The 14,874-nt window shown below is 44.4% G+C and overlaps 1 protein-coding gene across 1 annotated transcript in view; it reads right to left on the bottom strand.

Moving 5' to 3' along the window:
• Positions 1–12,095: 12,095 nt before the first annotated feature.
• Positions 12,096–14,874, bottom strand: part of MTPAP (mitochondrial poly(A) polymerase) — a 71,566-nt gene continuing 68,787 nt past the window's right edge. Inside the window, exon 9 of the mRNA XM_082258509.1 lies at positions 12,096–12,652. Coding sequence (XP_082114635.1) covers positions 12,311–12,652 — 342 coding nt within the window. The 3' untranslated portion in view covers positions 12,096–12,310. The remainder of the gene's footprint in view (positions 12,653–14,874) is intronic.

Raw genomic sequence — 14,874 nt, 5'->3', positions numbered from 1 at the left:
TCTAGGAAGAGTACTGGTGGTTCCAAACTTCTTTCATTTACAGATTATGGAGGCCACTGTGCCTCCAATGAGACCACCAATGCTGCAGAATTTTTTCTGTACTCTTCCTCAGCTCTGTGCCTTGGTACAATCATGTCTCAGAGGTCTACAAACAATTCCTTGGAATTCATAGTTTGGTTTGTGCTCTGACATGTACTGTTAATTGTAGGACATTATATAGACATGTGTGTGCCTTTCCAAATCATGTACAATAAACTGAATTTACCACAGGTGGACTCCAATCAAGTTGTAGAAACATCTTGAGTATGATCAGTGGAAACAGGAGCTCAATGTTGAGTGTCATGGTAAAGGCTGTGAATATTTATGTACGTGTGATTTTTTTTTTTTTTTTTTTTTAATAAATTTGCAAAGATTTCAAACAAACTTTTTTCACGTTGTTGTTATGGGGTATTGTTTGTAGAATTTTGAGGAAAAACTGGATTTTTGTCTTACCGTAAAACCCTTTTCTCTGATGTTCATTGACAGACTCAGCTCCATATCTTCCTTGACCGATGGGTTATGCTGCCCCCTACAGGAGTAGGACACTAGGCAGGAATAAATTTACCTACAGGTCAGTCCTAGGGGGTATACTCCCCCTTCCTGCTATAGGATCTCAGTTTTGTAACAAGCAGTGTCAGAAGAATACATAATCCAACTCCACAGAGGGGTGGGTGCAGTGTCCCTCGATAAACATCAGAGAAAAGGACAAAAATCCAGTTTTCGCTTTCATTTGACGGACACAGCTTCATATCTTCCTTGACCGATGGGATGTCCCAAAGCAGTGTCAGCATGAGGGGTGGGAAAAAATACAACAAAAAAACAGAACTCCCAAAAAAGCTAAACATAGGCAACCAGGTAACCAAAGCGCTCAACCAGGAACAACTGGAGCTCACCTACCAGGAAAAAAACACACGCATAAGAGGCAGGAGCCTCTGCAACAGCAGTCTGCAAAACTTTGCAGCCAAAAGCAGCATCCACAGATGCGAATACATCTACCTTGTAAAACCTTGTGAATGTGTGCACAGACGACCAGGTGGCCGCCTTGCAAACCTGAATTACTGACGCCTGATGGCGGAAAGCCCAGGAGGCAATAAGCCCCCTCGTAGAATGCGCCTTAACAGGGAAAGGAGGAACCTGACCCTTGATGGAATAGGCCTGCACCACCGTCTGCCTGATCCATCTGGAAATGGTCACAGTAGATGCAGCCTGCTCCTTATGAGATCTATCTGTAAGGTCAACAAGGAATCAGATTTACAGATCAACTCAGTCGCCGCCAGGTACACCGTGATTGCCTAAACCACATCCAGGGAATGTAAGGCAATTTATTTAGGATGTTTTGGCTTAGGACACAAGGAAGGCAACACAAGGTCTTCATTTAGGTGGAACCCCGAGATGACCTTAGGGAGGAACGACTGACAGGGACGTAGCACCACTTTGTCCCTGTGAACCACCAGGTAAGGTGACCGACAGAAAAACGCAGCTAGTTCTGACACCCTGCGTGTAGAAGTAATAGCTACCTAAGACCTAGGACACCTTCTGTGACAGAGTAAGCAGAGGAAGTTCACGAATATTTTCAAAAGGCGGTTTTTGAAGAATCAACAGTACCAGATTAAGAGCCCACGGAGGCACCGGGGACCTTAACGGAAGAACGTACGAGAAGAAAATGGTCACACACCACCACAGGATCCAATGAAGAAAATTTCTTTATTCACATGAATGGTACAAGGTACAGCACCCTGCTGTACCTTGTACCATCCATGTGAATATAGAAATTTTCTTCATTGGATCCCGTAGTGGTGTGCAACCATTTTCTTCTCATACCTTTCTCCCGGTGGCGAGCCGAGGTTCAGCACCCATTTTGGATCGTGGACACTGACGGGGCTGAGCGGTGTTATCCCTTCTCATCACCTTCGCGGAGGAGCCAAGTGGCGAACCCCCTGCACGAAGATGTGACCCAAAGAATTTGTGGCCAACGCTCGCTGAAATCTGGCCCTTGATGGTGCCCAGGGCCAAACGCTGATCAACGCCTCTTTGTAGAAATTCCAGCAAGCGTGACACCAAAAAGGAACAGGGGGGAAACACCCGAGACTCACACCAAGTTATGTACACCTTCCAAACTCAATAGAAAATCTTCTGTAGAAAGAAAACAACTAAAGGTAAAAGGTTCAGTTTAAAAAGGAAAAATGCTAGGACCAAAGAACCCAGCAAGGAACTAGGTCCTTACTCCTGACTAGGCAGAAAAAAAACTGAGAGCCTATAGCAGGAAGTGGTAGAATACCCCCTAGGACTGCCCTATAGGAGTAATACAATTTATTCCCACTTAGTGTCCTACTCCTGTAGGGGGCAGCATAACCCATCGATTAAGGAAGATATGGAGCTGTGTCCGTCAATGAACAAAAGAGAAATAATTAAATTTAATCCATTTAGGAATAGGGCTGTAACAACAAAATGTGGAAAAAGTAAAGCGCTGTAAATACTTTCCAGATGCACTGTACAGCAACAGCTTTTGAGATCAAAGTTTTACATAAAAGCTGATCATTGTAAGCAGCACAACTATATCACCAAACTTTCTTCTCTCCATTGAAAAAGTACTGTATATCTTGGTTTAGAAAGCAACCTCAGCCGATGACGGGACTATTAAAGAGCAGCCACTCTTACCTGTGCTCTCTAACAAGGTGATTTCACACACTACTGCATTGTAAAATGCCCGTATCAGCAAGGAGACACAGAAAACAATTGGTTTCTGTGTGTCCCATTCCATTCACACTGCAATGCAATACACAGCGGTGCTGCAGGATGCTGTAATAAAATACAGACAAGCTGCTCTTTTTTGCAGCACACTGTACAGAATTGCATGGTGCTGTACAGCAGTGCAGTGTATCATAAAGCTATACAGCTACACGAATGAAGTGTAGTTTAGGTAGTTGTACAGAAAGGAGGCTGCGTGTGATGCACTGAATGGTACACCACAAAAGAAAAGATGGGGCTTTAAATAGGCCAATGGGAAAGGGAGGATCAAAACTCTGACACAATACCCCCTAGCGCAGTTGGGAACGGACAGCTGCTGGGGAGGTAAAGTGCTCTGGCAGCTTTCCATTCCTGTGTGAATCTGCCCTTATAGTAAGCAAGCTCACAGTAAAAAGCTGGCCATACACAGATAAGTTTTTTTTTCATTGAACCGGCAGGCTGAAAAAAAAAAAAAAAAAAAACGGACGCTATTCCCCCATTGACACACTCAATTTAGATTGAGGAATGCTCTCCACTGTGCTATTGTATTTTGACATTGGGGAGACTCTTCCGCTGTCAGAATACACGGATCAGACTATAGACTACAGTGCTGATCGAGCAAGAATATACCAACAGGGTGGTTGAACAGAAGTTGATCAGAAAATCAACTTCTATTCAGGCAGAGTGGCCATATAGATCAAAATTCAGCTGGTCCCGGTTGAACTGGATGAATTTTGATCCATAGCTTTAAACTGGCAATGCTGTGAAATGCATTACAGCTTGACTGGCTTATACTTCCCCTTTCTTTCAGTGCCGCTGTGTGTTCTACAGAAGTTAAAATAATCTATACTGGGAAAGATATCCCAAAGGATAAAACCCACAGCTGAAACCTGAGGTGTACAGGTGGGTGCTGGGGTAGGAAACAAGGAGAGGAGGAAAACAAATGAAAAAGGAAGGGGGGGAAAGGAGAAGGGGGGGAAAGGAGAAGAAGGGGGGGAAAGGAGAAGAAGGGGGGGAAAGGAGAAGAAGGGGGGGAAAGGAGAAGAAGGGGGGGAAAGGAGAAGAAGGGGGGAGGGAGGGGAGGGGCGGAGAGAAGGGAACGAGAAGAAAGAGGGAAGGGCTAAGGGGAAGGAAAACGGGGGGGGGGGGGGAAGAGAAGAAAGGGGGGGAAAGAAACGGAGGGGGACAGGGACAAATAGAAGAAAAATCCGGAAAGCAAGGAAAATGAGACCCGAGGGTCAGAAAAAGGAATGGGAGGGCTGGTGGGACTTTTAAGGTACCGGATAATTCAAAATAATAAAGACATAGTTAAAAACTTAGAATATTTATTATCATAACATTTTTAAAATCAAAGACCGACAATACAACATTGGTACATGTATTTTGACATATACAAAAGAAGAATATGTAAGACAGAAGGCAATAAATGGATGATTAGGATGAATAGGTCCAATGATGAAAATCAGACCAATCCCTGATTTTCATCATTGGACCTATTCATCCTCATCATCCATTTATTGCCTTGTGTCTTACATATTTTTCTTTTGTATATGTCAAAATACATGTACCAATGTTGTATTGTCAGTCTTTGATTTTAAAAATGTTATGATAATAAATATTATAAGTTTTTAACTATGTCTTTATTATTTTGAATTATCCGGTACCTTAAAAGTCCCACCAGCCCTCCCATTCCTTTTTCTGACCCTCGGGTCTCATTTTTCTTTCTTTCCGGTTTTTTCTTCTATTTGTCCCTGTCCCCCTCCGTTTCTTCCCCCCCCCCTTTCTTCCCTTCCCCCCCCCCCTTTTCCTTCCCCTTAGCCCTTCCCTCTTTCTTCTCGTTCCCTTCTCTCCGCCCCTCCCCTCCCTCCCCCCCTTCTTCTCCTTTCCCCCCTTCCTTTTTCATTTGTTTTCCTCCTCTCCTTGTTTCCTACCCCAGCACCCACCTGTACACCTCAGGTTTCAGCTGTGGGTTTTATCCTTTGGGATATCTTTCCCAGTATAGATTATATACAGATTAGGGATGTGGTACCTTTTGTTTATAATTTTGTGATACAAACACATTCTCCATTAGAAGTTAAAATAAGTTTTTTGCACTTAGTGTAAAGCTTTATTTTAGTAAAGTTCATTAGTGACAAATGAAGATAGCAATTCTTAACCTCTCTGGCGGTCTGATTATGTAAGTATTTTTGAATGTCAAAGCGGTACATTTGCATGGAAATCTGTTTTATATTGTAGGACTATAATTCTTGGGAATAAAGCAGTAAAAGTGAATAATAAATTAAATTAATAAATTGTTAATAAAAATTATTCATAAAAATAAAAGGAATAAAATAGTAAAAGTGCAGGCAGGGCACTGGACAAAACAGAGGTGAAATGGTTTGATACAATAATTTGAATTTGTAGTTCACTAGGGGGGAGCCCCGATTAGCAATGAACGCAGGCATCCCTAAAAGGAGCCACCAGTAGTGCACTCCCACCATCCTCCAACCCAGCACCTAACACCCCCACCCAGAAACACCCATGCACCCCAAAGGGGGACTAAGGGAGAGGGATGGGGCAGGTGAGGGCGACCATTACTGGGAAAAACCCCGCTAGGGAGGGGGGAACCATGAGGGGAGAAAGGACACGGGGGGGGGGGGCTACCATCCCCAGGAAGGGCCCGCGTCCACCCCAGATTTTCCCCAGAGAAAAGAGGAGGGACACTGGGACACTACTCACCACACCTTGGAGTTAAGCGGGCACCACTCCCGGCAGTCTACTGCGCCATCTTGGAATGGGAGTGCTGCGGCCAGAGGCACACTGCGACTCTGGTCGTGACCAGGGCTATGCGACCTAGCGAGGTGTTTCACTGGCTGGCCGGTCCAGTGGGGCTATGTCACGGCCAACCTAGCACGGAGCTAATGGTAATGGCAGAATTGATTGTTGTTCACACAGGAACCGAAAGTAACAAAAGGAAAAAAAATTCCATTTAAAAAAGAAAAAAATGCCAGGACCGCAGATCCCAGCAGGGAGCCAGGTCCTTACTCCTGACTAGGCAGAAAATACTTGAGTCCTATAGCAGGAAGTGATGGTACCCCCTGTGATACCCCTTGTGACTGCCTCAGGGGCGTTGTCCAAAATTGTTTCCGCCTACTCCTGAAGTGAGAGCAGCATAAGCCCAAGGGTCTAAGAAGACATGGAGCTGTGTCCGTCAGTGAATGAAAGAGAAATATAAGTTTACTGGGGAACAGGCCAAAGTCTAGGATATCTAACCCTTGCAGGCAAAAAAGAAAAAAACAGGAAACAGCAAGAGGCTTGTGTGAAAATCCTTATAGTGGTTCTACCGTAGACAATATCACTATTCTCCAAAAAAAATTCAATACACATCCATTACCAAATGACCCAGTAATTTAGGGGAGGCTGAAAGCAACTGAGTGCATTTTTTAAGTTTAAATTACATACCTAAATATAATCTTTTTAATGAGAATATTTAACCACTTTCCAACCGGGCCATAGCTGAAAGACGGCTACAGCGCGGTTGTCTAGTTCTGGGAGAGCGTACATGGACGTCCTCCCAGAAGGACGCGCACACGGGAGTGTCCATGCTCGCCGGGTCCCGGGGACCCGACGCATCACGGATCGCGGTAAAGGGCCAATGAGAGCGGTCCTTTACCACGTGATCGCTCCGTCCAATGACGGAGCGATCACTTCACAACAAACCAGCGCATGTCCGGTTCATTTCTCTTCTCTCCTCGCACGCTGTACACAGCAATCGGTACAGCGTGCGAGGAGAGAAACTGCAGCTGCACGCCTCCTCTGCCACATCTGTGCCCTGGATCAGTGCCTCCTCTGTGCCCTGGATCAGTGCCTCCTCTGCCTCATCTGTGCCCTATCAGTGCCTCCTCTGCCTTATCTGTGCCCTGGATCAGTGCCTTCAGTGCCTCCTCTGTGCCCTATCAGTGCCTCCTCTGTGCCCTATCAGTGCCTCATCCGTGCCCCATCAGTGCCTCATCCATGCCACCTCAGTGCTCATCCATGCCACATCCATCCCACGTCAGTGCTCATCCATGTAACATCCATGCCACGTCAGTGCTCATCTGTGCCACACCCATGCCACATCAATGCCACGTCAGTGCTCATCCGTGCCACACCCATGCCACATCAGTGGTCATCCGTGCCACATCAATGCTCATCCATGCCGCGTCAGTGCTCATCCGTGCCACACCCATGCCACATCAGTGGTCATCTGTGCCACATCAGTGCTCATCCGTGCCAAGTCAGGGTGCTCATCGGTGCCTCATCCATGCCACGTCAGGGCTAATCCATGCCACATCAGTGCTCATCAGTGCCACATCCATCCCACGTCAGTGCTCATCAATGCCTCATCCGTGCCACATCAGTGCCACATCAGTGCTCATCCGTGCCACATCCATGCCACGTCAGTGCTCATCCGTGCCACATCCATGCCACGTCAGTGCTCATCCGTGCCACATCCATGCCACGTCAGTGCTCATCCATGCCACATCTGTGCAATGTCAGTGCTCATCTGTGCCACATCTATGCCATGTCAGGGCGCTCATCTGTGCCTCATCCATGCCATGTCAGTGCTCATCCATGCCACGTCAGGGCTAATCCATGCCACATCAGTGCTCATCAGTGCCACATCCATGCCACGTCAGTGCTCATCCGGGCCACATCAGTGCCACTACAATGCTCATCAGTGCCCTACAGTGCCTCACAAAATTGTAATGGGAAGTCAGGAAATGACGGTGCTCCCTGCTTGTTGGGCCTCTGTATGTGGTCAGGCTGTGGAAAAGTGTCACACATGTGGTATCGCTATACTCAGGAGGAGTAGTAGAATGTATTTTGGAGTGTCATTTCTTGCTATGTACATGCTATGTGTTAGAAATGTCTTATAAATGGACACCTTTGTGTAAAAAAAAAAAAGGGTTTTGGTTTTCTTTCCACATTTTCCAAAAATTTGTGGAAAAAAATGACATGTTCAAAAGACTCATTATGCCTCCTAGATCATGTGTTGGGGTGTTTTCTTTCCAAAATGGGGTCATTTTATGGGGGTTTCCATTGTCCAGGTGCTCCAGGGCCTTCAAAAGTGTGATAGGTCGTCAGAAAATTATATGTGTAATTTTTGCTTCTAGAACGCCTGACGGTGCTCCTTGGATGTTGGGCCTCTGTATGTGGTCAGGCTGTGGAAAAGTCTCACACATGTGGTATCGCCATACTCAGGAGGAACAGAATGTATTTTGGGGTGTAGTTGCAAGTATACATATACTGTGTATGAGAAATAACTTCGTAATACGACCATTTTGTGAAAAATATATATATATTTTTTTTAAAAATCTTCATTTTGCAAAGAATTGTGGGAAAAAATTACAACTTCAAAAAACTCACCATGCCTCTTACTAAATACCCTGGAATGTCTACTTTCCAAAAAGGGGTCATTTGGGGGGTATTTGTACTGTCCTGACTTGTTAGGGTCTCAAGAAATGAGATAGGCTGTCAGTACATCAGGTGTGATCAATTTTCAATGATTGGTACCATAGCTTGTAGACTCTATAGCCTTCACAAAGACCAAAAAATGTATACTTATTTGGGTTATTTTTACTAAAGATATGTAGCAGTATAAATTTTGGCCAAAACTTATGAAGAAAAAATTTGCAAAATTTAAAATTGAAACGAAGAAAAATGCATTTTTTTACAAAATTTTCAGTCTTTTTTGATTTATAGCGCAAAAAATAACCCAATTATGATTAAATACCACCAAAAGAAAGCTCTGTTTGTGTGGAAAAAAAGGAAGGAAATTTCATATGGGGACAGTGTTGCATGACTGAGTAATTGTCATTCAAAATGTGAGAGCACTGAAAGCTGAAAATTGGTCTGGTTAGGAAGGGGGTTTAAGTGCCCAGTGGGCAAGTGGTTAAACATCCAAGGGCATACGTGGAAAAGGGAAGGAGTATGTTGAAATAAAACAACTAGTAGTTACCAGCCTTAAAAGAGAAGTGAGTCAAAGTGTTTTTGGTCTAACATCTTTTATGGGCTACAGGAGTACACTTACATTTGCTCTCCTGTGACCCAGAGTCTATTGCCTGCTATCAGCTGACCTGGCAGAGCATCCACAGGCTCTGGAAGGATCCCGACAATATTGTTGGAATCCACCCAGCTGTCTGGATGATATCTTGCTCCGCCTTTCAGAGAGTGTCTGAGAGCTGGGGGCCAGCTGCAGCTGCCACCTCCTCAGTTGGCACTCCAATGAGTGCTGACTGAGTCACAGCTCTCCTCTACGATCAGACCAAGAACTGAGTGATCAGCGATCTTGTGATCACTCAGTTCTTTGACTTAGAGCCAACATAGGACAGCTAAAGCATCACACCATTTCTGCAGCACAGAGGCGAGTATGGAAGTTTTTTTTTTTTTTTTTTACAAACCCATACTTCTATTTTAACATCCCTAGCCCTTAAGTTCAGGGAAATCCATATTATGTAGGGTTTACCAAAATAGATAAGAAATCACTATTTCAATGAGAAATCTAAATGGAGGGAAAGAAAGAATCAGAACTGAAAAAAAAAGTGTAATAATTCCAAATCCTTCCAAAAGATAAGATAAGGAAATCTGCAGCATCCATATAAAAAGGGTAAGCTAGGAAAACAAAACTTTTTTAAGCCAGCCTCTCGCAAACTTTTTACCCCTGAAGAATCCTTGAAATAATCGTCAGGTCTTAGGGAACTCCTGAAAAAATCAATTCATTGGAGGTTAGTGAAAAAATCCCCTTTTCATCAGGATCAGATCCAGCCTGTCTGATGTGGGGGTGCAGTAAAAAATATCAGGGGGCAGAGGATGGGAGGTCAGCAGGGAAGAGAATAGGGTCAGCAATTTGTAGGGCTGTATACTTAGGCACTGTCATTTGTTGGGCAGTGTACAGGGGTCAGCAAGTTGAAGGACAGGAGTCAGCAAGGGCAGTGTATGGGGTCAGCAGAGTACAGCACAGGTGACAGCAGTGCAGTGTACAGGTGTCAGCAGAGAGGAGGACAGGGGACAGCAGGGTGGAGGACAGGGGACACTGCTGGCAGGGCACTATGAGCTCCTTCTCCTACCCCTGCAGTGCACACAGCCTAAGCACAGTTAGCAGATCTCCTCCAACCCAAACAGCACATAGCTGAGATCGCTTTCCCTTACATACAACCACAGCAGAGCATGTAGCTGGTTATTGCAGCTGTGCTGCCATTTTAATCAGGGAGATTCACAGGTCAGAACTGCAACTAAGCCGCCACCTACACACTCAGGGCCGTAGATATTTTTTTTCCTGGGGGGGGAGTTCAGCTCTCTCAAATTGTACAGTGACACACATGGTGTCCTCTGTACTTGCTTAGTAAGGTTGGCTATTAGGCTGTTTTCTGAGCACAGTGGGTCTGTGTGCAAGGTTTAAAAGTTGGGCTCTTCTGCCTGTGAAATGTGTTGCGGCAAATGTTGGGTGCGGCTTTCATTACACTAAATCTGGCTGTTGCTTAATGGGACAAAAAGCGCAGGGGTTCATTAGTGATGCAAAGTCTCAGTCGCAGGTGAGGCAGAGTTCAGAGATCTGCACTTGATGAGTTCATGAGTCAGTAGTAGATGTGGCAGAGTTCAGGGGTCAGTAGTAAGTGACGCAGGGTTTAGGGGTCAGCTGCAAGTGATGCAGAGGACAGATTTTGCCCAACCTCTCCTAGCACAAAATCTTACACTCCCCCCCAAAACATGGATCCTATCTTCCGCACAAAATTCTCTCCACCCCCATCTCCCTGTACAAATGCCACCATAAATCCTTCTATACTCCCCCCCCAACACCCCCCCCCCCCGCCCCCCGCACAACACACTCATTCTCTCTGTAATTCTTCCTTCTGTGATCCTTCTCTATAAATGCACTTTTCTTCTGCCATGTTCCTCACTGGTCGTAATTCTTTTCTATCCATGCTTATTCTATCTCTATGCTTTTTCTTCTCCTGTCAATCTCCACTGATCTCCCAGTCCACTGTCTTATCTCCATACACAGGCATCTGACTGTATACAACATGGCTCAATACAGGGATGGGAGATGTTCTTTCACGCAGGCTCCTCCTCATGTTCTCTCATAAGAGCCAAGGAGGAGCCTAGAGGAGGCTTCCCCGACTTGGTTTGAGCAGTGTGACAGGCTAGAAGAGATGATGCAGGTGCCGGCTATCGCAGGCAGTAACTGGATGCCCGTCTCTAGCGCTGCTACTGGCACTCCCCCATCCTCCAAATTACATCAGCTGCGTCCTGGCCCCGAGAAAAGGATTTCAGTGGCTGGACACAGCAGCCAGGGTGGAGGAAGGAGGGATGGAGGTTGGCTGTTGGAGGGCACACAACTGTCATCTGGGGGGCGCACCCCAGCATCCCCTTAGATCTGGCCATGCCTTACAGAGGTGGTCAGTAGGAGAAATGCCCTTACATTGGTAGTCATTAGGAGAAATGCCCTTACAGTGGTGGTCAAAATGCCACTTTTACAGCCAATAAGATAACTGGTGGCTGACTCTGGAACTACACAGGCACTATCAAATGGAAAGCTAATAAACCACAATTCATGGAATCCCTAGCAACTTCTGGAGGAACCCTGGTTGAGAATGGCTGTTTTAAATGGACATCAGGACTAGAAAGGTATGGAGACCTTTCAACTTGCACCCAAGGGTGTGTCAGGAAACTGGTGGCCACAGTTTAAAAGCTGTCTAGCCTTTTATCAATTATCTGATCATAAAATGGAGACCTGTAATGGGCAAAAAATAACTTTCCCAACAGGAGATAGGAGGATTCAATGTGCTAGCAGCTGGGCCTTTTTTTTTTTTTTTTTAGAGAGTAGGAAGATAATCTTTTAGTGATTGGGTCCCTTGAAAGTATGCCACCAAGGTAAGGTCTGTAGCTGGGTAACAGTGTCCTGTCTGCTGACCTTACAAGAAGGTACAGGACTAATAAAAGGACAAAGAGACATTCACGTGCAATACTCCCACTGTTCTAGGTGGGGAACAGCGTGTGTACTAGGCTTTACTCACTATGCACGTCTTCAGAGACTGGGTCATGCCATAGCTCTAGATCTGGAGAGCGCTTTGTAGCCAGCTATTGCAGAGCACAGCAGTCTGGAAAGCACTACAATGCAGAGCCCTGTTCCCGAAGGTTAACCCTGCAATTTTCAGCCCTTTGGAGTTTGGGTTCAGCATTTAAATTATATGCAGTAGGTACATCAGCTTCAATAGCTACTGTGCAGAGAACAGATTAAGCAGCCATTATAGACACAATAGATCATCTCCACGACAGCACAAAAGATGCCATACAATTAAACATACTAATCTATTCCCAACAAAATTTATTGGGCTCCTATAATCCAATCTGATTCAAATATAAAATAGATATTTAAAGTTTACAAATCCAAAACAGTCTGTAGTGGGTTGATGTCAATAAACTACTTTATCAATCACTTGTGCACGAAACACTGACATTCTTCAGGATTCAGAAGATGGTTAAAATCTGAGTGCAATATGCACAAACAGGGCAATACCAGAGGTCAGTGTTCTGCCTTATGCTTCTCGGTTGTCGTTCTCCTGTTGTTATTACTGGCTCTCAGGGAATCTAGGAGGCTACTGATTCTATCACTGGCCAGTCTTTTCTTTGAGTTGGATGCTTTCTCAGAACCAGCAGTAAGCAGTATTGAGGCAAGTCCCCAGGTCTCTTTCCCACTTTCCGATGACTGACCAGCCTGCTCTTGCAGAGTCCAGGAGCTCTCTTGAACCAAATGGACAAATCGCTCCAGCTGAGACTTGTTAACATTTTTACTTATGTTCAATGACTGTTCAAATGGATTCTGGATGCACAGTGGAGAGGAATCTTGCTTATTTTTCTCTACGCCCTAGAAAAAAACAAAAAGAAAATCCTTAGATTATACTATATAGCAAATATTACAAAATAATTTATAGCAAAACCAGAAACCATATGTTCTAATATTAGAACCGTGAGGTGAAAGGTTTGATTGTATGTTTCCAACAGTGGCGGTGGATTCACTTGTAAACGATAATGTTCTCTACATGTTTCACACTATTGCGCTTCTTCTGGAGAATATCGTTAAGATATATTAGTCAAAGAGTCTAAGAGGAAAAGGGGACATGCATGAGAAATCATACAACCTGGCCCATTTTCAATAAAAACAATGCTCTAACAGTACACACAGGTATACGGAAAAGGCCGTATACCTGTTGTGTATGTACACAGCTCTATATAACACCTTACCAATAATAAATCGAGCGTTGCAAAATACGCTCGACAATCCAAAAACATGAGTGACTGCTGGTGCCAAAAAGGCGTCTGACGTCACTCAGCCCGGCATGGTAACGCCCCTCCTTTTCTCACGTAAGCCACGCATGCGCTAGCAAACACAGCCCCCAGTCACTCAGTTGGGGGTTATTTAAACCAGACTGACATAGCTGTCGGTCTGGCTCCCAGAGCGGGGATTTCTCCACCCCAGTGTGAGGACCAGAACTTCTGCTTCCTAGGGGAGGATTATCTAAATCCTATATACTGTTAGGTATGTAAGAGGGTACCCTCATAGTCCATAGGAATATAGCTAACTACCAGTTATATGTAGTGTCTACTTATACTGCTTCATTACTCATATGGTCATGATTTCTTGAATCTAGATTGAAGCCACCATACTTACCCCTGGAGATATCGAGGGTTAACCTTAAATGTGGAGGGACACAGGGTTGTCCTTTGTTGCCCCGTTTGAACTTCCTGATGTTACTATTTTGCAACATACACACTGCTTCCGTTTTCCATATTGGACCCTGGTAAGGATAGATACTGCTCTATGGACCACTGGCTTATCATCTGTTATCATATTACCATTATATATGCAGAAATCCATTTAGAAGTCAGTGGATTATCCATTTACACGTATATTTTATACAAATAGGTCTGAAGATTGTTTCCACCTTTAATATCCCCCCACCTCCATCTGGTTTGAGCTTTGACATTTGCTGATCCGCCGCTGTAGCTAATTATCTGAGGTTTTTGGATTGTCCAGTGTATTTTGCAACGCTTGATTCATTATTGGTAAGGTGTTATATAGAGCTGTGTACATACACAACAGGTATATGGCCTTTACCGTATACCTGTGTGTGCCGTTCGAGCATTGTTTTTATTGAAAATGGGCCATGTTGTATGATTTCTCATGCATGTCCCCTTTTCCTCTTAGACTCTGACTAATATATCGAACGATATTCTCCAGAAGAAGCGAGAAACATGTAGAGAACATTGTCGTTTACAAGTGAATCCACTGCCACCGTTGGAAACCTACCATCAAACCTTTCACCTCATGGTTCTAATATTAGAACATATGGTTTCCGATTTTGCTTATTATGTTGTATGGTGTGGTATGGTGGGGCTCACCTTTGGCCATCCATAATTTTGAGTCATTATTGCTGCACTACATTTTTTTATAACAATGCCTTTTATATATGTGTGTTTTTAAAACACTTTTAATATTTTTTTGAATAAAAATTACAGTTTTTTACGACTTTGTGTCATGATGTTGTGCCAGTAAAGTCCACTCTGAGAATGCCATTCTAATTTGCTATATCTTCCACATGTAATCTATTACATCTGAGAGTTCTAGTGTTTTGTAAGCAGAATGATGTGACAGAATGGCATTGGTAAGCATCTCAGAACAAAGGAAAACAGTTCTTCAAACAATTCACATTCAGGGCTAATGTTCATGTGTGGTTTGGCCCATACAGCGCAAAATCCGTTTTTTTTTTTTTTTTTCTGCAAGCAAGGGCCCACTGCTAGCAGCCTGTCAAAATCAATGACAGGCTGAATTACATTGTGGCTTTAGGCAGTTGGACACTATTATGTGGGGTACTCACTTTTGGGGTTGCATGTCCCAAATGCAGAAATTTTGCATTCGTGGCATACATTCCCGAACACATACAAACTCAAATGCAAGTACTGCTGAGGACAGTATACAGCCGAACTGTGCTTGTTGAACCCAAACCTGTTAAGATATTACACTATATGGGTCAAACTGCCCATGTGCATAAGCCCTTAAACACATTGATGGGAGCACAGGGCAACGTG

The sequence above is a fragment of the Pelophylax lessonae genome, assembly GCF_965119305.1.
Source record: "Pelophylax lessonae genome assembly, chromosome: 5".
In the NCBI taxonomy this organism is placed as follows: Eukaryota; Metazoa; Chordata; class Amphibia; order Anura; family Ranidae; genus Pelophylax; species Pelophylax lessonae.
This window is presented reverse-complemented; position numbering and strand designations above follow the sequence as displayed.